The sequence below is a fragment of the Mytilus edulis genome, chromosome 11 (genome assembly GCF_963676685.1).
Source record: "Mytilus edulis chromosome 11, xbMytEdul2.2, whole genome shotgun sequence".
NCBI lineage: Eukaryota > Metazoa > Mollusca > Bivalvia > Mytilida > Mytilidae > Mytilus > Mytilus edulis.
Genome location: NC_092354.1, coordinates 22,136,476 through 22,163,272, shown reverse-complemented (window position 1 = coordinate 22,163,272; position 26,797 = coordinate 22,136,476). Strand labels below are relative to the sequence as shown.

The window sequence follows — 26,797 nt, the reverse complement described above, 5'->3', positions numbered from 1 at the left end:
AACCCCTGTTTGGCTTCAAAGTGTCTGCATCAGACTTAATAAAATTTGTATCGAATATGAAAAGATTATTCATAAGAATATCCAACTAAAATTTATTTTCAATATTTTGTTGAAAAATCCTATGCGAATCAAGTACAAAAACAAAGATTCTGATGTAGGAAAGGGTTCAGGCCTACACATATTTAAATCATTGCTTTTTAAGCAAGAGCCACTTGTCTGTAATAGATTCACAAGGTACATGTAGGTTCCTATTAATTAGGACTATTTTCCTCCTACACATGTAGCCAGCTTTGGTTTCATCTATATGCAATTTGGCAGATGTTTAAGTTACGGCTTACAATTTTGGCTTGTTTGAATACAAAACTTTGGCTAAATATTTGAAACTGTCAAGCTTTCACATCTGGTTTTTCCCTTTCCCATATAAAATTAAGTAGCCCGTTTATTTTATAAAACAAGTAAAGTTAACTAATGTTAAGTAAGTAGAAAATTAAGGTTTTTCAATATTATTTATTAAGAAGAGGGGAGATAATTTCAGTCTGCACCAAAAACTTTTTCATCTACTAGTCCAGACACTAAATATCAAAACTTGTCCCTATATGACTATAGAAAATTTTGACCAGTTAGAATTAATATTTACTAGTCTGGGGCATCGGACTAGTGGCTAACGGTGCAGACTGTCATTTTGCCCAATTTTTCATTATATGGGGACAAAGTCCCCAATAACAGTAGAAAAATCAACAACAACAAAAATAGAAAAAAAATCGGGAATTTTCATTGTACTAATTAACTCAAAATCGGGGGGAAAAAATTTATGTCATGTTTTGAATTCCCGCATCTGCACAGAAATCTACAATGTACTTCCTTTTTCCGGTCTCGTTTGTATGAAACTTTGAGTAAAATATATATTTATCAGTCTAGTATGAAATACATGTAGGAAGGAACGCAATACCAATTACATTTTTAATAATTCCTTGATATGAAAAAAGGTTACCTGATGATAGCGTTTCTTTGTTTACATTGCATATATGACGTCATAACCTAAATAACATCACAACTAAAATCCCTAACAACAGAACTAAAATTGGAAACTTTACGGTATTTCTGTTTCTTTTTTTTAACAAATATTTTTAAGTTACAAAAAAATAATTCATATAGACTTCGTCCCCATTTACAGGTAATGCCTGCCTCATATTAGTGCTTAATAAGGTGAAGTGATGATTTAATGTGTATTTATATTAAATACTGACATGTAGATTTGTCTTTATAACATCATTAAAGTATGTGAACTTGATGCACCATATTGCTTATCCTGGCTGAACCTGCCATTTGAACTTTTGATCCATACAACAATCCTTTTTCCATTGTCGCCTCAGATATTTTGTTTTATGACGTCAAATTTTTACGGAAACCTGTATCATGTGTATGATATCCAGTAATGGCGGACAAATAGAGAGGGATGGTAGGAGGGGTCCTGATCCCAAAATCCCGGGCTTAAAAACACCAGATCCCGAATTCCCGGGCTTAAAAACACGAAATCCCGAGGTCCCGAAATTCGAAAAAAAGAATTCCCGGATCTCGGAAGGGTCAATCCCGAAATCCTGAGCTTAAAAAATCCCGATCCCGGAGTCCCAATAAAGGTCCTATCCCCCCTCAATAGAGATAAGCTGTATTGTCTTTAGAAGCTACCTGTAACCTAGTCCAAATGTCTGGCAAGGCTATTTTATTTTTTTTTCTGGGACGCTTTCCTACGACTACCTGTGTAACCAAGAGGAGAGACTCAAACAAGTAATCAACGTTTACCTTTTGCTTTGACGCCTTCTGGGTCACAGGAAGGCGTCAAAGCAAAAAATTAAAATAGCCTTCCTAGACCTCATAATTATTTGGAGTAGATAATTAGCTGCGGTTACAGAAACAAGTGCAATGCTTCATCTCCCCCCTAAATTATCAACTGACGAACTGTTTTGTAATTGTTTTATGAATTCTGTGAGTTAGAAGCTGATAGTGTTTTACATTCGGGGTATAAAGTCTTACCATAATGATACATAAAACTACGAAAACTTTCATTCTCTTTGCTGTTTAGAAATCGCTGAATTCATCAAGTTTCAAAGTGTCAATAAACAAAGGGCGACAACCGATCATTATTATCTATGGAGTGCCAACTATGGCACAACTAGTTATGTGTGTGTACGTGTAGGTCAAGTGATCTCAAGTAGGCACATGCTAATTCGGCACTTTTAGAAAAAGACACTTCGGCACCTGCTCAAATCGGCATCTTTTCAGATCGGCACTAATGTTGTCTTTAATTAAAATGCATAAAACAGAAGGGAAAACACCTGTAAGTAAATTTATTCTATTTTGATTACCTGAAGTATATGCAAATATGTTCTATGTACCTTGGTATATAAAGGCAGCAGTACGATAGTCAGACCGCTGTTTGAAATTCATAAATCGATTGAGAAAAAAACAAATCCGGGTTACAAACTAAAACTGAGCTGCTGGGAACGGGTCCTACTAAACATTGTAAAAAGCGCCCGGGAGCTCCCGCCGGGGTGAAGAAAAAGGGCCCGGGGAAAAGAAAAAGTGCCCGGAGAAGAGAAAAAAGCGCCCGGGAAAGAAAAAAAAGCGCCCGTGGAAAATATATAGATATTGTATTGTCATGAGACAACTTTGTGTCGATGAAATAAGTTGTGCACATTGATTTGTTTTTAAATTTAAACAAGCATTTTGCAAACTCAGATATAGAAATTTGTCATAAAGCACAAAACAAATATGAGTGTTTCAATTTTAACAATTATATATGAATACAACGTTTACAAAATGTAGGTTAGAAAGAAATGCACCACATAAGACATGTTTTTCAAAAACGATATCAAAATGAAAAATGCAAAAACAACTTTAAATTTCACTGATAAATAATAATTTTATAAAATAAAAAGAGTTACACATTATTTAAGAACAATAAAAGTGACAAGCACATGTTATTATACATGTAATAATAGACTTCTGGTATTTTCATTTTCAGGCCCCAAGAATCTCTAACCATTCTCGGTCATATTGTATCGTTCCAACAGCAGTGAGAAGTAGCTTTAACTTTTCTTTTCTTAGTGGCAGGCATGTTGAAACTCTTCCACGATCTTCCACTGTCAATTCAAGTATGTTTCATAAAATACTAAACTTTGAAAAGTGTTCACCATGCAGTTGCGAATATTAGACCTCGGGCACTGATTTTTTTTTAAAATAACGAAAATACGTACGTTTTGATCGAGGGCAATATGATTCTTCTATATACTCTTATTTATATTTATTTACTCACTTTGAAATCTAAAATGTAAAAGTGGAACAAAACTATCTACACACTTTAGATGTAGCATCGTGCATATCCCAATTTATAGTAAGAACAAAACGAGCAATGCTTACTTTTTTTTTATTTAGAAAAACATTTATTCCATTCTCAATTTTATTTATTGTTATAAAAATATTCTTATTTTGTTCTACCTGTGTCTTTTTTTTCCCAGGCGCTTTTTTCCCCCTTCTCGGGCGCTTTTTCTTTTTCCCGGGCGCTTTTTCTTCACCCGGGCGCTTTTTAGGTAGGACCGGGGAAAACATATAACTAAGAGGAGAATTACAACACAACACTATATATATGTAACACACACATAAACGAACTATAATATTTTTTAACAATGGCCATTTTCCTGACTTGGTAAAGGACATTTTAAGAAAAAAATTGCATTGAAGGGTTCCGCGGAACCCAGTGTCTCGCCTACTTTTGCTGTAAATTGCAGGCTCAACAAAAATGAGGGAAAAAATCAATAAAATATTCCACTTGATACTATCTTTTGATTGTAAGAAGCTTCTGTCGTAGTTTGGAAAACTACCAGGATAGCTTATATGAATCTAATAAATGTTTTAAAAACTTTAACTATATGGATGTGATGTTAACTGGAAGAAAAATTAAGTCCATTTATAAGTAAAATACAGATACACAGGTACAAAATATTCACAAAATTTCCTTCTAGTTACTAGCTTTTGATCATAAACAAGCTTCTGTCCAAGTTTGGTACAAGTTAAAAATAGTATAAGAAAGTTATCAATTTTTTTTTTAAATTTAACCACAGAGTGAATGTGTTGTTTCCTGGCAGAAAATCTAAGTCCATTTAAAGTAAAATACGGAAAAAATGGATTTATTGTTTTACAAAATTTACTTCTGGATACTCTCTAATGATCATAAACAAGCTTTTGTCCAAGTTTGGTACAAACCAAGGATTGTTTAAGAAAGTTATTAAAATTTTAAAAACTTTACCCACAGAGTGAATGTAATGTTTTCCCGCAGAAAAACGAAGCCGATTTATAAGTAAAATACGGAAAAAATGGAATTTTATTTTCACAAAATTTACTTCTGGATACTATCTTATGATCACAAACAAGCTTCTGTCCAAGCTTGGTATAAATCCAGTATGGTTTAAGAAAGTTATTAAAATTTCAAAAACTTTAACCACAGAGTGAATATTTGTGGACGCCGCCGACGACGACACCGACGACGACGGAATGTAGGATTGCTTAGTATCGCTTTTTCGCTTAATGTTAAATACAATCAAAATGACACCAATGGACAGGACTTGAACAACACTTCAACACAAATAAATGGGAGAACATATAGGATAGAGAACCACACAAGTAATAGCTACCAAAAGGTACCAGGTTTATAAACTAGTATTCATATATGTGACAATACATCAATCTAATTAAAATATAGATCTCCGATTTCGTTATACTACGCTCATATGTAGTAACGTAGTATAACGAAATCGGAGATCTATATTTTAATTAGATTGGACAATACATGTATGTACAGATATGATGACATGGATGAACAGTAGAATCATTTGTCACAAAACTCACAAGCATATATGTGAAATTTTAAGAGGAAATGATGTACAAATGAATGTGTTTTGAATACACAAGTATAACCAAAGGATAATTTACATTTAGCAGTGAAATAAGTAACCTAGTACAACACTGAATTGGCTATTTTTAGGAGCTAAATAAGATCTAATTATAAACCCTCACGGACATGACTCGTTATTTCAAATTAAGCAATTAGCCGTTTCCGAATCTAAAGCATCATGGGTTATTTCATTGTTCGTACCCCAAAGTGAGAATAACGTTACGTCATTGGTTGAATTTCCATTGTTTATAACGTTTTAAACCAATCAAAACGCTTTAGTGTACGCTTTTGAAAATATTACCCAGGATGCATTAGATTCTGAAACGGCGAATTGCTGACAATTTAATGATAATGCGAGATTTGAATGTCATTATGATATACAGTCAAACCTGATTAAACCGAACCCTGAATAAACCGGAAACCTGGCTAATCCAAACTTGTTCTGAAGACCAATCATATCACATGTCATGCATTGTGAACCTGATGAAACCGAATACCTGCCAAAACCGAACGAAATCTCAAGTCCCGAAAGGGTTCGGTTTAGTCAGGTTTCACTGTATGAACATAACAGTTCATTTTTAACTGATACATGTGACATTTTTTTATCTTTAAAATTTAAAAAAACACCCAAGTAATGAAGTAATTATAAAAAAAAAAACATACGGATTTGTCATCACCAGCACTAAAGTTTCAACCAGTAAACCATGTAAACAAAAATTTTGTTTTGAAACGAATAAATAAAATAAATGTCAAGAAAGCAACAGGTCAGTATTGATGGAATATCACCAAAAGTGTTTCACTATGCAAAATCTGTAGTTACGAAACCAATGACTGATCTTGTAATTTGTCATTGTCTACCTCAGTCTTTCCAAAATTAAACCATGGCATTATAAACATAAAAAAAATGTGTCAAAATTCAGTCCAGAGTTCTTACGCAATAAACGTTATACATTTTAAAGATAACTCATATAATTTAGATATAAACTCACAGTTGAATTACTGCAATCTAGGACAACAAGATATGACAAAAGGAGTCAGTTTAACTTTAAGACAGCGAAGTTGTGGAAGTTTCCCTGTCTTACCATGCACGGATCAATTAAAACATGTTCATGATTTCAACATGGTACGTGTTCTTCAGAAAACTGTTTCTGTAGCTCATATGTAGTACACAATACATGCAATAACTTTTAAATTTGCTGTCTCACATCCGAAATCTGTTCTGTTTCATGATTGTTTGTCAAAGTTTTGTTTTATTTATTTGATATAGCTTAAATTTTGTCTTTGTGCCAGTTAAACGGCATATATAACATATGTCCTTTCTTTTCGTTTTAGCTTGCTTGCGTTAAACTTCATTTATGCATGTTTGCTTAGCTATTATACATCATTTGTATATAGATCTATATAGACAGGTTGTCAAATAATCTCAAATGTGCTTATAATTTGTGTGGGTTTTTTTAGCGATTAAATCTGGAGTTTTTATCTACTAATTAAGTTAGTTAGTTTAAACACAGCCTTCCCCCGAGTATTGTGATGAGCGACTCTATAATTATTTTTACAGTAATATTTTCAATTAATCAATTTTTAATGCATTTATTTATAAGATTTTTACCCAATTTTATAGTATTTCATATTTCATAGTTAATACATATCTTTTTTAAAATAAGAATTATTTATATTTTAAGCTACTTGTTCCATTTTGATATAACTTTTATGAGATTATTTACAAGTTTAAATAGTATATTTTTGTATATATTTTGGTTTTAAGGATCAGTGTCTCATAAGTCATTTTTTGGCTGGATATTGATTGTTATTTGTATGTAGCCTATATGAATATTGTGTGAATGATTTGTTTCAATCAATATGTGACACTATAATAAACAATTTCATTCTTTATTCTTATTCTATAGAGTCGTTCAAAGTAGCCGTCTCAAACTACACATACAGCCCGTAAATTCATCATGTGTAAATAGTTTTATCTTAATATTTAAAAATAATAAATTAAAAATATGCACTACCACTATGTAAATTTTTTAATTTTTTTTTGTTTTGTTTTTTTGTTTACTATCACAAATTTGTTATATTTCACTGTATATATATCTTCACAAGTCAATGCGCAGTACAAGTGACGTAAACTTCAACGTGTTGAACATGTTGAAGGCGGTCATTATATAGTAGAAGTAGAAGTTGGTTGAGAGCTCAACCATGTCAACAGAGCTCATGTCATGCCGACTATCAATAAAATCTACCTGGGACTATTATTTAAACGTTAATTAGTATAATAGTAACATAATCTTCTACTACTTATTTCTTACATATATCTAGGAAAGGTCTTAGGAAACATTATTGTTAACTTTGTGCTCCATAGGTACATTTATTTAAAAATTGATTATCTCCCTTGAACAATAAAATGTAGGTTGTCGCACACCATTGCAAAACAAAAACTTTTGAAGGTATGTTTACAGTCCTTTACACAGTTGATTAATATCATTATTTTTTTTAAATTATTCCTGCTAAAGGAGGAAGATAAAGACTAGGTAATAGGTAACATGTAGAAATAAGATGTGGTTCGAGTGCAAATGTTTACAAGACGACTAAAATTATATCTACGACAACTCGCCCCCTGGCAAATTGCCCTTTTTTCACCAACTCGACCCACTTTTCAATAAAAAAAAAAACGTGGATCTGTATATATTGACAGTGGCAGTAAGCATAATTGATAAGTACTATATTCTAGATGAATTTTCTAATATAAATAAATTCCAATCATTAAAATCGAGAATTGAAAATCTAAAACATTCAAATTCAAATATTTTTTATTCTTTAAACAAATTAAACAAATTACAAATTCATATGATATCCATGTGAAAGGGGTCTCTTCCGGTATAAATTAATAACTAGAAGACTTTCTAAGGTTCAGATGGTTTTATTACCAGAGAATAAAAACTCTGAAATAACAAGATTATAAACATTAATGATAGTTCATGTAACATATAGAATATATTATACACATATTATATCACAGACAATTTTAATACAGTTCAAACGATTCCTAATATAATAGTGTTACTATAAACAGTAGATACACATTTACTATGGAATGTTCATTCATTCAATCGTGTAGTGAAATGTACATCACATGTCACATGTACTTTAACAAACCGGTTTCTCTGACCGACATTTAATTATAACGGTAACCAGTTTTATTGCGTTTACAATCAAATATAATTAAATGTATCTTAAAATTACTTCTCACAAGTACATGAAAGTTTACAATTAAACTTAATAAATATTACTACATTCAAAAAGTATTTACTATGTCTGAATACCGACATATAAATTCTACCACTGATTTGCTAAAAACGCGCAAATCGGCAATGGAAATAATCCATGACTAACTATTATTTCTATAGTATAAAATAATACAAAAACTACAAATTATGCGCTTACCACTTGTGGAGTGAGTTCTCTAGTAAATAAGGAACTTGGCACAAAGTAAATAGTCTACATCAGAGTCCTGAAAACCAAAATACAATAATAAGAACGGACTCTTCGTAATTATATAAAATACTAATCGCATGACAATTGTATTCAATTCGTCCATATAAAAATAGCATTACGCTAACATGTAATTCGAACATTCTTTTCACAATATAATGTAACTTATCATACATGCCGCCATTTTTCTACATGCAGTATTCGTAAAATACTGTTATTACGATATCTCTAAACATTACATAATTACGCTATGATCAGCGGCAAATATTACATTACTTTATAAAAATATGACCTAGCTTCTTTACCAAAAATACGCTCATTCAAATCTTTCATTCCGATGTTATAAACATGCAATCTGAAGAGTATTTACTCGAAAATAGGAAAGTTAACCAAATCTATTAATTCGCGTCAAAATGTTAATAAGAAGAAAGTGCAACTTACTAGTCATGTCTGGAAAACTATGTAGATGAATATAGTCAATATACAATCTGTCAATATGGGTTTCTGCTATAATAGTCTGGGTAAATAATGGACGTCTTTCACTGACCAGTGTCCAGGTAAATTCTACCCAAGGTACACAAAGGAAAACTCAATTTAACCGCCAATAACCAAGAACCAATCAAAACAAGAGTTCAATTTCAACCCCCATGAATATGTATGAGTAACATTACTCAATACGTAAATTATATACTAAATCAAGTCATAAAGGATAAATATCCTTTAGTAAATATACTTTGCAAGAGTGAAATAATTAAACTAAAGACTCAATAAGAATTTGATAAGTAGATTTTTAATATAAATCAATGATTTCAAAAGTGCAAATTACATAGTTTATGAAGCATGAAAAATCACTCTGCTACATCCACACAAATAGTCCAAATAATTATGAGGTCTTGAAAGAATATACAAGCCTTTTTTAAGACATCACAATTATTTGGACTACCACACACAAACAACACATGCAATTTATTTACTCTTTGTTGTCACAGTGGTGTAGCACTAGCTTGCATGTATGCTTAGATGAGAGTGGTTAAGGGTTATTTTCGTGCAACGCTTTTGGCCTTTTTATTTCACATATTTTTTATCAAATAAGATGCAAGTAGCAGACGCTAAAAGGTGACCGCAAGGTCTGCATGTTCATGAATAATGGCTGCATGATCTCCAAGAACGGCTGAGTGTAACTTCTGGTACATACATGTAGTCATTGTACTTGTTTCCTTACTACAATGTATTTATGATTTTATTTCTCGTGCTTTGTTTTTCCCAATTTTTATTTTTTCGTGTTATGTTTTCACGATTTTTATTTCACATGTTTCCATGTTCAGTACACCCCTTTAAATACCACCTTCTTAGATGCTCAAGCACCCACATCATTTTGGTCAAATTCTTTTTTTGAATAAATATATATAATTCACAGCAAATACAAACGGTGGTCTCCGAATGTAACAAGGGTGAGGATATGAAAATAGCTTCCAATCATTTACGAAGCAGTAAGCATGGTCTTTCCTTTCAGATCATTTAGGCCTAAAATAAAATTTCATTTGTTTGGCATTGTTTATGTAAACAAGATGGATAAATCGCAGATAAAGTGTTCTCAACTTTTTTGTAAAAAAGTCTATGTTGTAGCTTGTTGTCAGCTACGGCTAGCGCAGAATGGCAGAGGATGATTATAAGCAGGCCGTTTTTGATAAATAGTATTTTGCACAGATAATCTAATTACAATTTGTTGGCTATCATTTTTTTTAATTGGAGGTTTTTAGTAGGGGGTTTATTATATCCCAGGAGGGTCAAAATACCATGGCTACATGGACATATTTATTTTTAAATTTAAGACTATTGTAAGTTTGTTAACACCAATGGATTGTTATGAGATTTGTAGCTCACCATTCCCCTATCACATCCCTACCCCCCCCCCCCCAAAAAAAAAAAAATAATTACAAACTCTTAAATCATAAAGAAGCTCCCCTTTCAATAAAAATAAGAATGTAAGAATGCATTGTGTATTTACAGCTGAACAAAACATCAATACATATGAACAATATAATCATTTAATATAAATGGATGATGGAACCACAATGATGTTTACACATAAATACTTAGAACATCTTCTATGAGGGAGGGTAGGAGGGGACCTGATCCCGATTCCCTGGCTTAAAAATACGAAATCCCGTAATCCTGGGCTTAAAAACATGAAACCCAGAAATTCGAGAGAAAAAATTCCGGGATCCCGAAATCCTTAAAAACACCCGATCCCGTAGTCCCGATAAAGATCCTATCCCCCTCTTCTATCAAAAGACAAAAAAAGGGAACTAATGAATGCAAATATCTAAAGCATATCTCTGATCTTTTGTATCTAATGAATCTTATTGAAAAAATTCAAATTGAGAAATTTTGATAGGTCATGTTTACTGTAAGATAACAGCTGAGTGAAAGTTGTAAATGTGTACCCTGTCAGATGGTCAGCACAGGGGCGGATGCAGGAATTTTTGAAAGGGGGGGGGGGGTGCTAACCCAGGGCAAAGGGGGGGGTGCAGGGGGGGTGCAAAACATATGTCCCGATACAAATGCATTGATCGGCAAAAATAAAGGGGGGTGCGCACCCCCGGAACCCCCCCCCCCCCCCCCCCCCCCCTGGATCCGCCACTGCAGCACTCCCTCTTGTCGCCATATGATCATCCTTTATAGCGATCCTCACCATGAGTTATGGTGTATAAATGAAGATGTTTGGAACCTGTCTTGGTACAGATTAATTTGAGCATTTGTCTACCCATTTCCCAAGCCAGGCCGTGAAGGGTCTTATTGCCAGACAATATAGATTTATTTCGTCTTCAAGCCATTGTTCAACTACTAAATTGTCTATTCTTCTTACCAGCACACTTGGTACAATTAAAAACCTGATAATAAATTGTTCAAATAAGGCCTTCGAAAATAGTGGAATAAATTACTTTTGGAGTGTCAAGAACTCGTTGGAAGTACTTGATAAATTGCATGCTTATATTGGTGATTTTGAATCTGTTCAAAGTTTTGATTTTTCTACCCTGTATACCACATTGCCTCACATTCTCATTAAGAAAAAATTCACACACCTAATTACATGGGCATTCAAAAAATCAGAATGTGAATATATATGTTCAAACTCTTTTAGGTCATTTTTTAGTAGCAATAAACAAAAAAACTATGTTAATTGGACATGCTTTGATACTATATATGCCCTTGAATTTTTACTAGATAACATTTTTGTTCGCTTTGGAGATTCCGTATATCGTCAGATTATCAGAATTCCAATGGGGACTAACTGTGCACCACTTATTGCGGACCTGTTTTTGTATTGTTATGAGTTACAATTTATGACAAAAATAAGCAAAGACCCATCGAAACAACATCTGATAAACAAATTTAATAATACTTTTAGATATTTGGATGATATTTTGGCTCTCAATAATGACGACTTCAGTATGTATATTAATGAAATTTATCCTGTTGAACTTACTTTAAATAAAGCTAATACTAACAATGACCACTGCCCTTTTCTCGATCTTGATATCTATATCACTAATGGAAAGCTGAATACTAAAATTTATGATAAAAGGGATGATTTTTCATTTCCTATCGTTAATTATCCGTTTTTAGATGGTGACGTTCCCTTGTCACCATCTTACGGTGTTTATATATCTCAACTTGTATGATTCGCTCGTGTATGTAACAATGTTTTTCGATTTTAACGAGAGAAATTTATGTATTACTGAAAAATTATTACACCAGGGTTTTCGATATCACAAACTAGTCAAAACATTTACTAAATTTTATCATCGGTATAAAGACATCATTCGTAAATATAGCTCAACATGCAGACTTCTAATATGTTCAGGTATTTCACATCCAATTTTTTATGGTAATATTCTCTATAAAGCACAAAGGTGTCAGTATTCACCTCAGAAACTTACAAAACCTTTGAATAGACTTATTAAGAAGGGATATAATTACGATACTGTTGTCAAGTCATTAAAGATTGCATATTTTGGCGTTAATATTGAATCACTGATAAGGTCTTTGCATCGGAACTAAACACATTTATTCTAAAAACAGTTGTTGGCATGACACGGGTTATGTTCTTCTCATATATGTTATGATGGTATGATACTAAACCCCTAACGGGAAGGATTGTGCCTGATGTTCATATGATGAAATCATAATCTTTCAGTCAGTTAAATTGAAGTCTGGAGCTGGCATGTCAGTTAACTGCTAGTAGTCTGTTGTTATTTATGTATTATTGTCATTTTGTTTATTTTCTTTGGTTACATCTTCTGACATCAGACTCGGATTTCTCTTGAACTGAATTTTAATGTGCATATTGTTATGCGTTTACTTTACTACATTGGTTAGAGGTATAGGGGGAGGGTTGAGATCTCACAAACATGTTTAACCCCGCTGCATTTTTGCGCCTGTCCCAAGTCAGGAGCCTCTGGCCTTTGTTAGTCTTGTATTATTTTAATTTTAGTTTCTTGTGTACAATTTGGAAATTAGTATGGCGTTCATTATCACTGGACTAGTATATATTTGTTTAGGGGCCAGCTGAAGGACGCCTCCCGGTGCGGGAATTTCTCGCTACATTGAAGACCTGTTGGTGACCCTCTGCTGTTGTTTTTTATTTGGTCGGGTTGTTGTCTCTTTGACACATTCCCCATTTCCATTCTCAATTTTAGTTAACCTTACCCATACATAATCCAATGTAATAAAATAAAACATACCAACTCAGCCAGTCCTCAAAGTATAAAAGTGCAAAACTGTAACAGGTGTACTTTTTCTATGTATCTGATATCCTTTTTAGCTCACCTGGCCCAAAGGGACAAGCGAGCCTATCTCATCACTTGGTGTCCGTCATCCGTGTCCTTCATCGTCATCGTTATCTTTTACAAAAATCTTCTCCTCTGAAAGTACTAAGCCAAAGTTCACCAAACTTGGCCACAATCATCATTTATAGGGTATCTAGTTTAAAAAATGTGTCCAGTGATCCAGCCAACCATTCAAGATGGCCACCAGGGCTAAAAATAGAACATAGGGGTAAAATGTAGATTTTGGCTTATACTGTATACAGACATAGGGTAATCATAATCAGTAATCCTAATCAGCTGTAATCGATTACATTTTGAAGTGTAATCCTATGTAATCAGTAATCATGCCATTTCTAATTACAAGTAATCATAATGAAAACGATTACATTGCAAAAAACAGGTGTAATCATGATTACTTTTATATTACTTTAAGATTACATTCATATGATTACTTGCTGATTACAAATCTAAAAAAATCCAAAAATCCAAAAAAAAATCCAAAAAAAATCCAGACCTACCGACCCTGATTTATTTGCCTTGGAAGCAGGAAACAGACATATATTTTTTTTTGGCCTAGACAAGATGAAAATAAGAAAATGTAAAGCTTAAATGAAAAATCATGAAACTAGTATTCACAATGATGGGACCTTGTTTAATGTGATAAATTGTATCTCTAGTTTTGTTAATTAGACAGTTGGTTAAAATTTGTAGAAAAACATAAAGTTATAACTTTTACATAGAGGAAGGACACTTGTCTATAGCTATTTTATCAAATTACACACTTTACACTATACTTGTCAAAAAATTCTTTTTATTAAGATGAATAAATTAAGCTTGGGTTTCAGAGATACTGTATAGCGGGTTATTTTTGTGGGTGTAAAATTTCATTGAACAAGGTACATACCAAATATTTTGCCAGTTTTTATTTTGATGGATTCAAAACCTTATGAATGCCTTTGAATGTGCCGTTTTAAATTGGCAGAATTTATTTTGGCGATTTTGTTCTATCCGTCTAAATAAGCCAAAATTTACACCCCTCTAAAATAACCTGCTATACAGTAACTCTAGTCTCTAAGACCAAAGTATTTAGAGCAAATCTGACATTGAGAAAAAAAAATTATCAGGTCAAGATCTATCTGCCCTAAAATTTTTGGACAAATTGGACAACCCATTGTTGGGTTGCTGCCACCGAAATTAGTAATTTTAAGGAAATTTTGCAGTTTTTGCTTATGATCTTGAATTTTATAAAAGATAAAGATAAACTGTAAACCGCAATAATGTTCAGCAAAGTTAAAGATTGGCAAATAAGTCAACATAACCAAAATTGTCAGCTGACCCCTTAAGGAGTTACTGCCCTTTATAAGTCAATTGTTAGCCATTTTTCCAACATTTTAGTAATCTTTTTAAAAAATCTTCTCCTCTGAAACTACCAAGACAAATTTAACCAAACTTGTCCACAATCATCATAAGGGTATCTAGTTTTAAATTTTTTTATGTGTCTGATGATCTTGCCTGTGAACCAAGATGGGTGTCAAGGCTTAAAATACATTGTAGTACATAAAGGGTAAAATGCAGTTTTTGGCTCATGTCTCAGAAACCAAAGCATTTAGGGCAAATCTGACGAGGATAAATTTCTTCGATAAGTCACAGTCTGTCTGCCCTGACATTTGTAAACCAATCAGGCAACTCGTTGTTGGGTTGCTGCCACTGAATTGGTAATTTTAAGAATATTTTGCAGCTTTTGGTTATATCTTAAATATTATTTATATAGATACAGATAAACTGTAAGCAGCAAAAATGTACAGCAAAGTAAGATCTACAAATAAGTCAACATGATCAAAATGGTCAATTGACCGTGTAAGGAGATATTGCCCTTTATAGTCAATTTTTAACAATTTTCATAAAGGAATAGGTCCAGTAAGACCCCTTTTGGCCCCAAAATAAAGCAGTTTTACAAAGTTGTTAAAATGTAAACTTTTAGTTATTTATTGTAAAGTAGAATGCTTCTGCTACATAATTATGGGCTGTTTTTGACAAAACAATGCTTATATATCAGGTACTAGCACCAATAAGTCATGCTAAATTACTGAAATCTTCACAATTCTAGCATTTTAGTTAAATTTTAGATGGTTTTCGTGTGAAACGAAAGTGGCCGCATTTGTGTTCATCCTTAATATTGAAATGTAAGTTGTATTTGATGATAATACCTAACATATATAAAGGTTGAGGATAAACACGGATGTGTCCACTTTCATTTCTGACAAAAACCATCTGAAAAGTGACATTTTTCAGCATATATATTTGCTAAATTTTTCATATTTGACCTTGAATCTGATCGTTTTTAATGACTAAATCAGTTCAAATCTTTCATATAAACTAATTGATTCAAATGCAATAGACACTTCAGTGTTTAAAAAGTGATCAAAATATTTCGTCAGATTAACCTAAAATTTGATGCCAAAATCAGTCCTTACTCCTTTTTTAAATGTTTTACAAAATACTAAACTACTGGCCCAAGTTTAATATAGATAGAGATAATTGTAAGGAGCAATAATGTTCAATTAAGTAAGATCTACAAACACATCACCATCACCTAAGCACAATTTTGTCATGAATCCACCTGTGTCCTTTTTTAGCTCACCTGGCCCAAAGGGCCAAGTCAGCTTTTCCCATCACTTGGCGTCCGTCATCGTCGTCGGGCGTCGTTAACTTTTACAAAAATATTCTCCTCTGAAACTACTGGGCCAAATTTAACCAAACTTGGCCACAATCATCATTGGGGTATCTAGTTTAAAAAGTGTGTGGTGTGACCCGGCCAACCAACCAAGATGGCCGCCATGGCTAAAAATAGAACATAGGGGTAAAATGCAGTTTTTGGCTTATAACTCAAAAACCAAAGCATTTAGAGCAAATCTGACATGAGGTAGAATTGTTTATCAGGTCAAGATCTATCTGCCTTGAAATTTTCAGATGAATCGGACAACTCGTTGTTAAGTTGCTGCCCCCGAATTGGTAATTTTAAGGAATTTTTTCTGTTTTTAGTTATCTTGAATATTATTATAGATAGAGATAAACTGTAAATAGCAATAATGTTCAGCAAAGTAAGATTTACAAATAAGTCAACATGACCAAAATGGTCAGTTGACCTTTTTAGGAGTTATTGCCCTTTAGAGTAAATTTTTAACCATTTTTCGTAAATCTTAGTTATCTTTTAGAAAAATCTTCTCCTCTGAAACTACTGGGCCAAATTAAACCAAACTTGGCCACAATCATCTTTGGGGTATTTAGTTTTAAAATGTGTAGCGTGACCCAGCCAACCAACCAAGATGGCCGACATGGCTAAAAATAGAACATAGGGGTAAAATGCAGTTTTTGGCTTATAACTCAAAAACCAAAGCATTTAGAGCAAATTTGACAAGAGAGGAAATTGTTTATCAGGTGCAGATCTGTCTGCCCTAAAATTTTAAGATGAATCGTATGATTGATTGTTAGGTTGCTGCCCCTGAATTGGTAATTTTAAGGAAATTTTGCCATTTTTTTGTTATTATTTTGAATATTATTATAGTTAGAGATAAACTGTAAACAGCAATAATGTACAGCAAAGTAAGACCTAAAAATAAGTCAACGTGACCAAAATGGTCAATTGACCCCCTAAGGAGTTATTGCCCTTTATAGTCAATTTTTATACGACCGCAAAATTTGAAAAATTTTTCGTCGTATATTGCTATCACGTTGGCGTCGGCGTCGTCGTCGTCGTCGTCGTCGTCGTCCGGCGTCCGAATATTTTTAGTTTTCGCACTCTAACTTTAGTAAAAGTGAATGGAAATCTATGAAATTTTAACACAAGGTTTATGACCACAAAAGGAAGGTTGGTATTGATTTTGGGAGTTTTGGTCCCAACATTTTAGGAATTAAGGGCCAAAAAGGGCCCAAATAAGCATTTTCTTGGTTTTCGCACTATAACTTTAGTTTAAGTGAATAGAAATCTATGAAATTTTGACACAAGGTTTATGACCACAAGAGGAAGGTTGGGATTGATTTTGGGGGTTTTGGTTCCAACAGTTTAGGAATTAAGGGCCAAAAAAGGGCCCAAATAAGCATTATTCTTGGTTTTCGCACAATAACTTTAGTATAAGTAAATAGAAATCAATGAAATTTTAGCACAAGGTTTGTGACCACAAAAGGCAGGTTGGGATTGATTTTTGGAGTTGAGGTCACAACAGTTTATGAATTAGGGGCCAAAAAGGGGCCCTATTAAGCATTATTTTTGCACCATAACTTTAGTATAAGTAAATAGAAATCTATGAAATTTAAACACAAGGTTTATGACCATAAAAGGAAGGTTGGGTTTGATTTTGGGAGTTTTGGTCCTAACAGTTTAGGAATAAGGGGCCCAAAGGGTCCAAAATTGAACTTTGTGTGATTTCATCAAAAATTGAATAATTGGGGTTCTTTGATATGCCGAATCTAACTATGTATGTAGATTCTTAATTTTTGGTCCCGTTTTCAAATTGGTCTACATTAAGGTCCAAAGGGTCCAAAATTAAACTTAGTTTGATTTTAACAAAAATTGAATCCTTGGGGTTCTTTGATATGCTGAATTTAAAAATGTACTTAGATTTTTAATTATTGGCCTAGTTTTCAAGTTGGTCCAAATGGGGGTCCAAAATTAAACTTTGTTTGATTTCTTCAAAAATTGAATAAATGGGTTCTTTGATATGCCAAATCTAACTGTGTATGTAGATTCTTAATTTTTGGTCCAGTTTTCAAATTGGTCTACATTAAGGTCCAAAGGGTCCAAATTAAACTAAGTTTGATTTTAACAAAAATTAAATTCTTGGGCTTATTTGATATGCTTTATCTAAATATGTACTTTGATTTTTGATTATGGGCCCAGTTTTCAAGTTGGTCCAAATCAGGATTCCATATCAAGTATTGTGCAATAGCAAGAAATTTTCAATTGCACAGTATTGCACAATAGCAAGAAATATCTAATTGCACAATATTGTGCAATAGCAATTAATTTTCAATTGGAGTTATCTTTCTTTGTATAGAATAGTAGTTGATAATATATGTTGGAAATTTGCCAGACATGACTATGATGTCATTTTCTATTTTTATTTGCCAATAACTTTATGTAAATAACTTCATTGGAAATTTGCCAATATAAAATGTTGCTGATGAAGCTTTTTTTCCTTATCTTATCTAAAATGTTTTAGATAATGTATGTTGGAAATTTGCCAGACATGACTATGATGTCATTTTCTATTTTTATTTGCCAATAACTTTATGTAAATAACTTCATTGGAAATTTGCCAATATAAAATGTTGCTGATGAAGTTTTTTTTTATTGTTTTATACAATAAACAATGTATATTCACTTTTACTACCAACCAATCTTTACCATTCAGTGATAACAAGCACTTTATTTTACATTTTAATATTTTATGATGTATTTAAAAGAGTAGTTATTGTTGCAAACTCCATTAGAAATTTGAATTGATATCAGTTTTGGAAAAAGGGAAACAGGGATGTGAAAAAAGGGGGGGGGGGTTAAATTTTTCTCATTTCAGATTTCATAAATAAAAAGAAAATTTCTTCAAACATTTTTTTGAGAGGATTAATATTCAACAGCATAGTCAATTGCTCAAAGGCAAAAAAAAACTTTTAAGTTCATTAGACCACATTCATTCTGTGTCAGAAACCTATGCTGTGTCAACTATTTAATTTTAGATTTAAATAAGAAGAAATCTTTAATTGATTTGTAAAATCTTGACATTTGTTTTGTGTAAAAAAAACCATGTAATGTCAAAAATTTGATCACAATCCAAATTCAGAGCTGTATCACGCTTGAATGTTTTGTCCATACTTGCCCCAACTGTTCAGGGTTCGACCTCTGCGGTCGTATAAAGCTGCGCCCTGCGGAGCACCTGGTTAACAATTTTAATAAATTTGTAAATTTTCACTAGCATTTTCACTGAAACTACTGGGCCAAGTTCATTAAAGATAGAGATAATTGTAAGCAGCAAGAATGTTTAGTAAAGTAAGATCTACAAACACATCACCATCACCAAAACACAATTTTGTCATTTGTTTAATATTCACATACACCAAGGTGAGCGACACAGGCTCTTTAGAGCCTTAGTTATGATATGCACCTAGACCAAGGTGAGCGACACAGGATCTTAGAGGCCTCTAGTTTAAATGTTTGTGTGCTTTAAATAAAATGGAACAGGGTTACCCCGGATACCCCAAAATGCCTTGGCAAAATATGTCTATGACTAGATAATAATGGGGAATCTGTTAGAACAAAATACAATCAAAACCGACACTGCCAAATGCCCTGCTATATCAATGGAAGAGAAAAGCCAAAAATCTTACTGAAAAGGATCTCTGAAAGAAACTACCGATCCATTAGAACAAACTTCAAATGATAGGTCTGATAGTTTCCAATGGAAACTACTAATGGGTCCCATATGGGTAGAGTACATGTCTCAAACATTCTAACAAACCTGGAAATATCGGCAGAGGTTTTTCTCAACAAGAAAATAATGACCGAAATTGAAAGTATAAAATGCATCCAAAAAAGCAATTAAGAAAACTAATTTGGATGATACTGATGGGATTCTCATTGGCAGATCCAGGGGTTGAAACCCCCTTTTTTGGACGATCAATGCATTTGAATGGGAGCATATACTTGGAACCCCCCTCCCCTTTACTTTGGGTTGGAAATCCCCCCTTTTTAAAATGGCTGGACCCGCCCTTGGATTCTCTCTACAAATGTAAATCTCGAAACCATGTAGGGACGACCAGCTTTCTAAACACGTGTCAACGTTTTCCTTGAAACAAAATTATTTGACCTTTGATTCGAACTTAATAAAATCGTGACAATTGCAGAGAACCTCCTCATCTATCTTGCAATGAGATATTTTCTCCTCTTTCCAATGATATCATATACAGTGCAGACATGGGGTAATTGAAATATGTAATTGTAATTGACTGTAATTAATTACAATTTATCATGTAATTGAATGTAATGTGTAATTGAGCATTTTTTCAATTACATGTAATTGAATGTAATTAATTACATAGCCAAAATTGCCTGTAATTGACAATTACTTTTCAATTACAAGTCAATTACATTTGAAATTTTGGATCAAAAGATTAAATCTTGTGTTTTCTCAAAAAATTATTAAAAGCAATAATCTTAACAAATGTTGTAAGCTGACAAAGAAAAGCCTTCACAGTATACTTTCTGTATTAACACAACCATGGTAGATTCTTCATTTTGTATTGAATGATAAAAAAAATGTAGACACATGCCATAATTTTAAAAGAAACCACTAGGAAGTCACTGTCTTGACCTTAATTAGTAGATTTAGATAGATATTTTAAGACATTGATTTAACATAATTAACTTTATTCAAGGACTTAAATAACCAATAAATATAACCTCTGGCTATTTGTTTTATTACAAACTATATAATGACTGTTTTTATAACAGTTATGTTAAACAGATATAAGGCTAATTAGAGAGAGATAAATATACCCCTAGGGCCTATAGGTACATGTTTAAATTCTTGAAGGGATAATGCATATGACAAAATCTCACTTGCAAAATTTGTTCACTATATATATGAATGTTGAAAGAAAACATTTTATCAGATTTAAAAATGAGCCCCAAGAGTGTACTGGAACATTTTACTGTTCCTGATGACTTCCAAAATGGAAATACTTTCAAAGGAAAATGTATGCATTGTGGCACCCTCATTAGTGGAAGTTATAAAGTTACATCCAACTTTGTTACACATATGAAGGTAATACTATATAAGAATTTTAAAAATTAATAAATTCATAATGCTTCTTTTTCATTTCTAATCAGATTTCATTTATCTTATATCCTCTAATAGCTTACATTGAAATTTGGAAAATATTTTGTTTATTAAATTAATTAGTTGTGATTAAAACTAAAGTTTATTTTTGTTTTAAGAAGTCAGATTTCTAAATCACTTATTTAAGATAAATAATTTGAATAAGCTGGGATAAAAATGAAAATCATTTCAAAAAATAAAAAATAGTGCTATTTTTTTGTATCATTTACAATCAAATAAATTTAAATAAATGTAAAATTTCAATAGGTAAATTAAAACAATTTAATATTTTCAAGATATTAAATAAGGCCTTTTGTAATTTTCAGAGAAAACACAGAGATTTGTACATTCTGCATTCTGAGAATAAAGAAATTCAACCAACATTGACACAATGCATAAAAAAAAGTGTAAAATATTCACCGTCTGATCCAAAACAGTTAGAAATGACAAATGCTCTTATAATGTTCATAGCTGGGGATCTTTTACCACTCTCTATTGTCGAAAGTGAAGAATTTAAAAACTTGATGGAAAAAGCTGACACTAAGTATCAAGTGCCTAGCAGAAAGCATTTATCTTCGAAACTTCTACATGAAAAATCGGTTGAAATAAAAAATAACCTTGTAAATACTCTTAAAAGAGCTGAAAGTGTGTGTTTAAATGCTTAAATAAGTTATATGACACAATACAAAAATGTATATACTAGTTGAACACTGTCTAATTGTTATAACTATAGAGCAATGTATAATACTTATGTACATATCATAGAATAAATGCATGTTTTCAATGTTTTATCTTAAATTTCCTTTCAAATGTAATTGAAGTAATTAATTACATTTGCCAAGTAATTGGAATGTAATTAATTACATTGGTAAAAAAAGTCAAATGTAATGTGTAATTTAATTGAAGATTTTGTAATTGTAATTGAATGTAATTAATTACTTTCAAATGTAATTGACCCCATGTCTGATACAGTGAAACCTGACTAAACCGAACCCTTTCGGGACTTGAGATTTTGTTCGGTTTTGGCAGGTATTCGGTTTCATCAGGTTCACAATGCATAAAATGTGATATGATTGGTCTTCAGAACAAGTTTGGATTAGACAGGTTTCCGGTTTATTCAGGGTTCGGTTTAATCAGGTTTCACTGTACATCTGTATGTTATTGCGTCAACCCAAAATCGATCAAATTTGTTGACGAGGCCTTCTACTATATACATGTGTCTCTTGTGTTATGAAGGAATTATTATTATAATGATACAGTTTCAAGGGAGTTAACTCTTGGCACAACGTTAAGCATTTGCATTCCCGCAGAAAGCGACGTTTTGCGAGACCTAATGCATGTGTTTTACTGTAATAAGACTAGGCTAGGATGAAAAATTTTGTCCTGCATTTTTTTTAACTGTAATCTCTGTCCTGCCTTTTTATTTTTCACTCTGTTTGGTCCTGCTTTTTTTTTTTTTTAGTTTATCCTGACTTTTTTTACCTAAATTGCCTATTTTTTTCAAATTCCATCCTAGCCCCCCTCCCCTCCCCCCATAAAAATCAAATGGTAGCTCCCTAAGTAATAAAGAACAATAACAAAACCTGAAGTACTTGATAAGCAGCCCCTCGATATTTTCCAAAGTCCTTGATTTTTTTCTATTCAAATAAATTCAATTATCTTTGCGTTTTTTCTGTATGATGTGAACATATTACTAGTATTAGAAATAATTTCTTTTTCACCATTTACTATTGATTCCAAGATCAAGTTAACTATATTCATAGCTGTCACTGATGCATAATATATTGGTCACTAAAGTGTTAGTTACTTAGTGACATACTCAAGAATGTGACATAGGTAAAATAATGAAGTGAATAAATATATATTTTCAGCCTACAAGAATACCAATGTCAATCAAGTAATTCCATGGTTGCCTTCATTATTCTGACTTCAAACACTTACAATTTATCATTTCTAAGACGAATAACACACAGAAGAAATATAGACATTCATCACTAGACAGACACAGAACTACATTAGAAGCTATGTCTTATAACGAAGTTGATGCAGTTATCTCTCTTGATGAGACTCGTTGCCATGCCAATCGGCAATCCTCGGGTGACTCCGCAACTTTGACGAATCATTGCCAAACCAATCAGCAATCCTTGGGAAACTCCACTACTGTGACGAATCATTCCCATGTCAATTGGCAGTCCTTGGAAGACTCCGCTACTGTGACGAATGATTGCCTTGCACCACTGGACCAAACAAGATGTAAAATTGAGGACCAAACTGTGTATGATGAAGAATGGAGTTGTAATTCAGAATTGAGAATAAATACAGGAATTAAACCAATAAAATTTGATATAGATATCAAAGCGGAGAGTGATTCAGAGAATTCTGTATTGCAAGGACACACGAGAACCCAAGCATCTGATGAAACGTTTGTATGTCGGCAATCCTCAGGAGACTCCGGTACTGTGACGAATCATTGCTATGCTAATCGCCAATCCTTGGAAGACTTTGCTATTGTGACAAATGATTGCCATGCACCACTGGACCAAACAAGATGTAAAATTGAGGACCAAACTGTGTATGATGAAGAATGGAGTTGTAATTCAGAATTGAGAATAAATACAGGAATTAAACCAATAAAATTTGATATAGATATTATAGCGGAGAGTGATTCAGAGAATTCTGTATTGCAAGGACACACGAGAACCCAAACATCTGATGAAACGTTTGTATGTCGGCAATCCTCAGGAGACTCCGTTACTCTGACGAATCATTGCCATGCTAATCGCCAATCCTCGGAAGACTTTGCTATTGTGACAAATGATTACCATGCACCACTGGACCAAACAAGATGTAAAATTGAGGACCAAACTGTGTATGATGAAGAATGGAGTTGTAATTCAGAATTGAGAATAAATACAGGAATTAAACCATCAAAATTTGATATAGATATCAAAGCGGAGAGTGATTCAGAGAATTCTGTATTGCAAGGACACACGAGAACCCAAACATCTGATGAAACGTTTGTATGTCGGCAATCCTCAGGAGACTCCGGTACTGTGACGAATCATTGCTATGCTAATCGCCAATCCTCGGAAGACTTTGCTATTGTGACAAATGCTTGCCATGCACCACTGGACCAAACAAGATGTAAAATTGAGGAACAAACTGTGTATGATGAAGAAAGGAGTTGTAATTCAGAATTGAGAATGAATACAGGAAATAAACCATCCAAATTTGATATAGATATCAAAGTGGAGAGTGATTCAGAGAATTCTGTATCGCAAGGACACATGAGAACCCAAACATCTGATGAAACGTTTGTATGTAGTGTATGTGATAAAAACTTCTTTCGGGAACCTGATTTACTTGTACACATGAGAGAACACCCACCTTATAAATGTTATAAATGTGATATATGTCAAAAAGAGTTCAGTACAAATGGTAACTTAAAAACCCATATGAAAACACATCTCATGGAAAAACGTTTACAGACTCACACGAAAACACAAACTGGTGATAATCCTTATAAATGTGATGTATGTTGTAAAGTCTTAAAAAACAAACGTAATTTAAAAAGACACAAACAAATACATTCTGTTGATGAACCACCTATGACATGTGAAATCTGCTGTAGAGGTTTCTATATAAAAAGCATGTTAACTACCCACATGAGAATACATACTGATGAAAAACCTCACAAATGTGATGTATGCTGCAAACGGTTTAATTATAAACCCAACTTAACTGTACACATGAGATTACATACTGGTGAAAAACCTTATAAATGTGACTTATGTTGTAGAATGTTTAATAGTAAGGGGAATATTACTAAACACATGGCATCTCATAAAGATAAAGGCAACTTAACTGTGCACACGAGAAACCATACTGGAGAAAAACCTTACCAATGTCATTTATGTTTTAGAGGGTTTAATTATAAAGGGAGCTTGACTAGACACATGGGCACACATGCTAAAGATCAACTTTATACATGTAATGTTAAACCTTATGAATGTGATTTGTGTGGTAAAGGATTCAATCTAACAATAGATTTAAAATTACACATGAGAATACACACTGAAGATAGACCGTATAAGTGTGATGAATGTCGTCGGGTGTTTAAACACAAAGCAAGCTTTGATTATCATAAAAGTTTACATATATGTACAGCTGGAAATTCTTATAAATGTGATGAATGTTTTAAAGTGTTTAGATTGAAATATAGTTTTGATAAACACATTAAATTACATTCAGGTTTTAAATCTTATAAGTGTGATGTATGTTGTGAAGAGTTTGAACACAAAGCAAGCTTAGAATATCACATAAAGTCACATACAGTTATTAACTATTATAAGTGTGATGTGTGTTCTAGAGTGTTTGAAAACGAGACAAGCTTTGAAAGACACATAAAATTTCATACTAATGACTAAAAATAATACAATGTCAAGCACCTTTGGCCTTCAACATCGAACAAAAACCCACCATATAGATTGGCTATTGTTTATTATTACGTGTATATTTATCAAAGTTTTGAATGAAGTATATTTTGATCTTGTGATGAGGTTATAATTCATTTTTATACGACCGCAAAAATTTTAATTTTTTGGTCGTATATTGCTATCACGTTGGCGTCGTCGTCGTCGTCCGAATACTTTTAGTTTTCGCACTCTAACTTTAGTAAAAGTGAATGAAATTTCAACACATGGTTTATGACCACAAAAGGAAGGTTGGGATTGATTTTGGGAGTTTTGGTCCCAATATTTTAGGAATTAGGGGACAAAAAGGGCCCAAATAAGCATTTTCTTGGTTTTCGCACTAAAACTTTAGTTTAAGTGAATAGAAATCTATGAAATTTTGACACAAGGTTTATGACCACAAAAGGACGGTTGGGATTGATTATGGGAGTTTTGGTTCTAACAGTTTAGGAATTAAGGGCAAAAAAAGGGCCCAAATAAGCATTATTCTTGGTTTTCGCACCATAACTTTAGTATAAGTAAAATAGAAATTAGTATAAGTAAATAGAAATCTATGAAATTTAAACACAAGGTTTATGACCATAAAAGGAAGGTTTGGTTTGATTTTGGGAGTTTTGGTCCCAACAGTTTAGGAATAAGGGGCCCAAAGGGTCCAAAATTGAACTTTGTGTGATTTCATCAAAAATTGAATAATTGGGGTTCTTTGATATGCCAAATCTAACTATGTATGTATATTCTTAATTTTGGTCACGTTTTAAAATTGGTCTACATTAAGGTCCAAAGGGTCCAAAATTAAACTTAGTTTGATTTTAACAAAAATTGAATCTTTGGGGTTCTTTGATTTGCTGAATTTAAAAATGTACTTAGATTTTTAATTATTGGCCTAGTTTTCAAGTTGGTCCAAATGGGGGTCCAAAATTAAACTTTGTTTGATTTCATCAAAAATTGAATAAATGGGTTCTTTGATATGCCAAATCTAACTGTGTATGTAGATTCTTAATTTTTGGTCCAGTTTTCAAATTGGTCTACATTAAGGTCCAAAGGGTCCAAAATTAAACTTAAGTTTGATTTTAACAAAAAATAAATTCTTGGGCTTATTTGATATGCTTTATCTAAACATGTACTTTGATTTTTGATTATAGGCCCAGTTTTTCAAGTTGGTCCAAATCAGGATTCCAT

At 32.7% G+C, this 26,797-nt stretch overlaps 2 protein-coding genes across 2 annotated transcripts in view; one reads left to right on the top strand and one right to left on the bottom strand.

The window, feature by feature from the left end:
* LOC139494080 (zinc finger protein 721-like) overlaps nucleotides 1-2,179 on the bottom strand; it is a 36,669-nt gene extending 34,490 nt beyond the window's left edge. Inside the window, exon 1 of the mRNA XM_071282252.1 lies at nucleotides 2,032-2,179. The gene's annotated coding sequence lies outside the window, so the exon portion shown is untranslated. The remainder of the gene's footprint in view (nucleotides 1-2,031) is intronic.
* A 5,158-nt stretch (nucleotides 2,180-7,337) lies between these two features.
* Nucleotides 7,338-25,698, top strand: LOC139494686 (zinc finger protein 665-like). The gene is made up of 2 exons (XM_071282857.1): nucleotides 7,338-7,398; nucleotides 23,018-25,698. Exon 2 carries the CDS (start codon nucleotides 23,171-23,173, stop codon nucleotides 25,571-25,573), a length of 2,403 nt encoding a protein of 800 aa, XP_071138958.1. The 5' UTR covers nucleotides 7,338-7,398; nucleotides 23,018-23,170; the 3' UTR covers nucleotides 25,574-25,698.
* The last annotated feature ends 1,099 nt before the right edge of the window (nucleotides 25,699-26,797 follow it).

Excerpts from the sequence above, each read along its gene's own strand:
- LOC139494686 (XM_071282857.1), top strand. The coding sequence starts at position 23,171 with ATGTCTTATAACGAAGTTGATGCAGTTATCTCTCTTGATGAGACTCGT.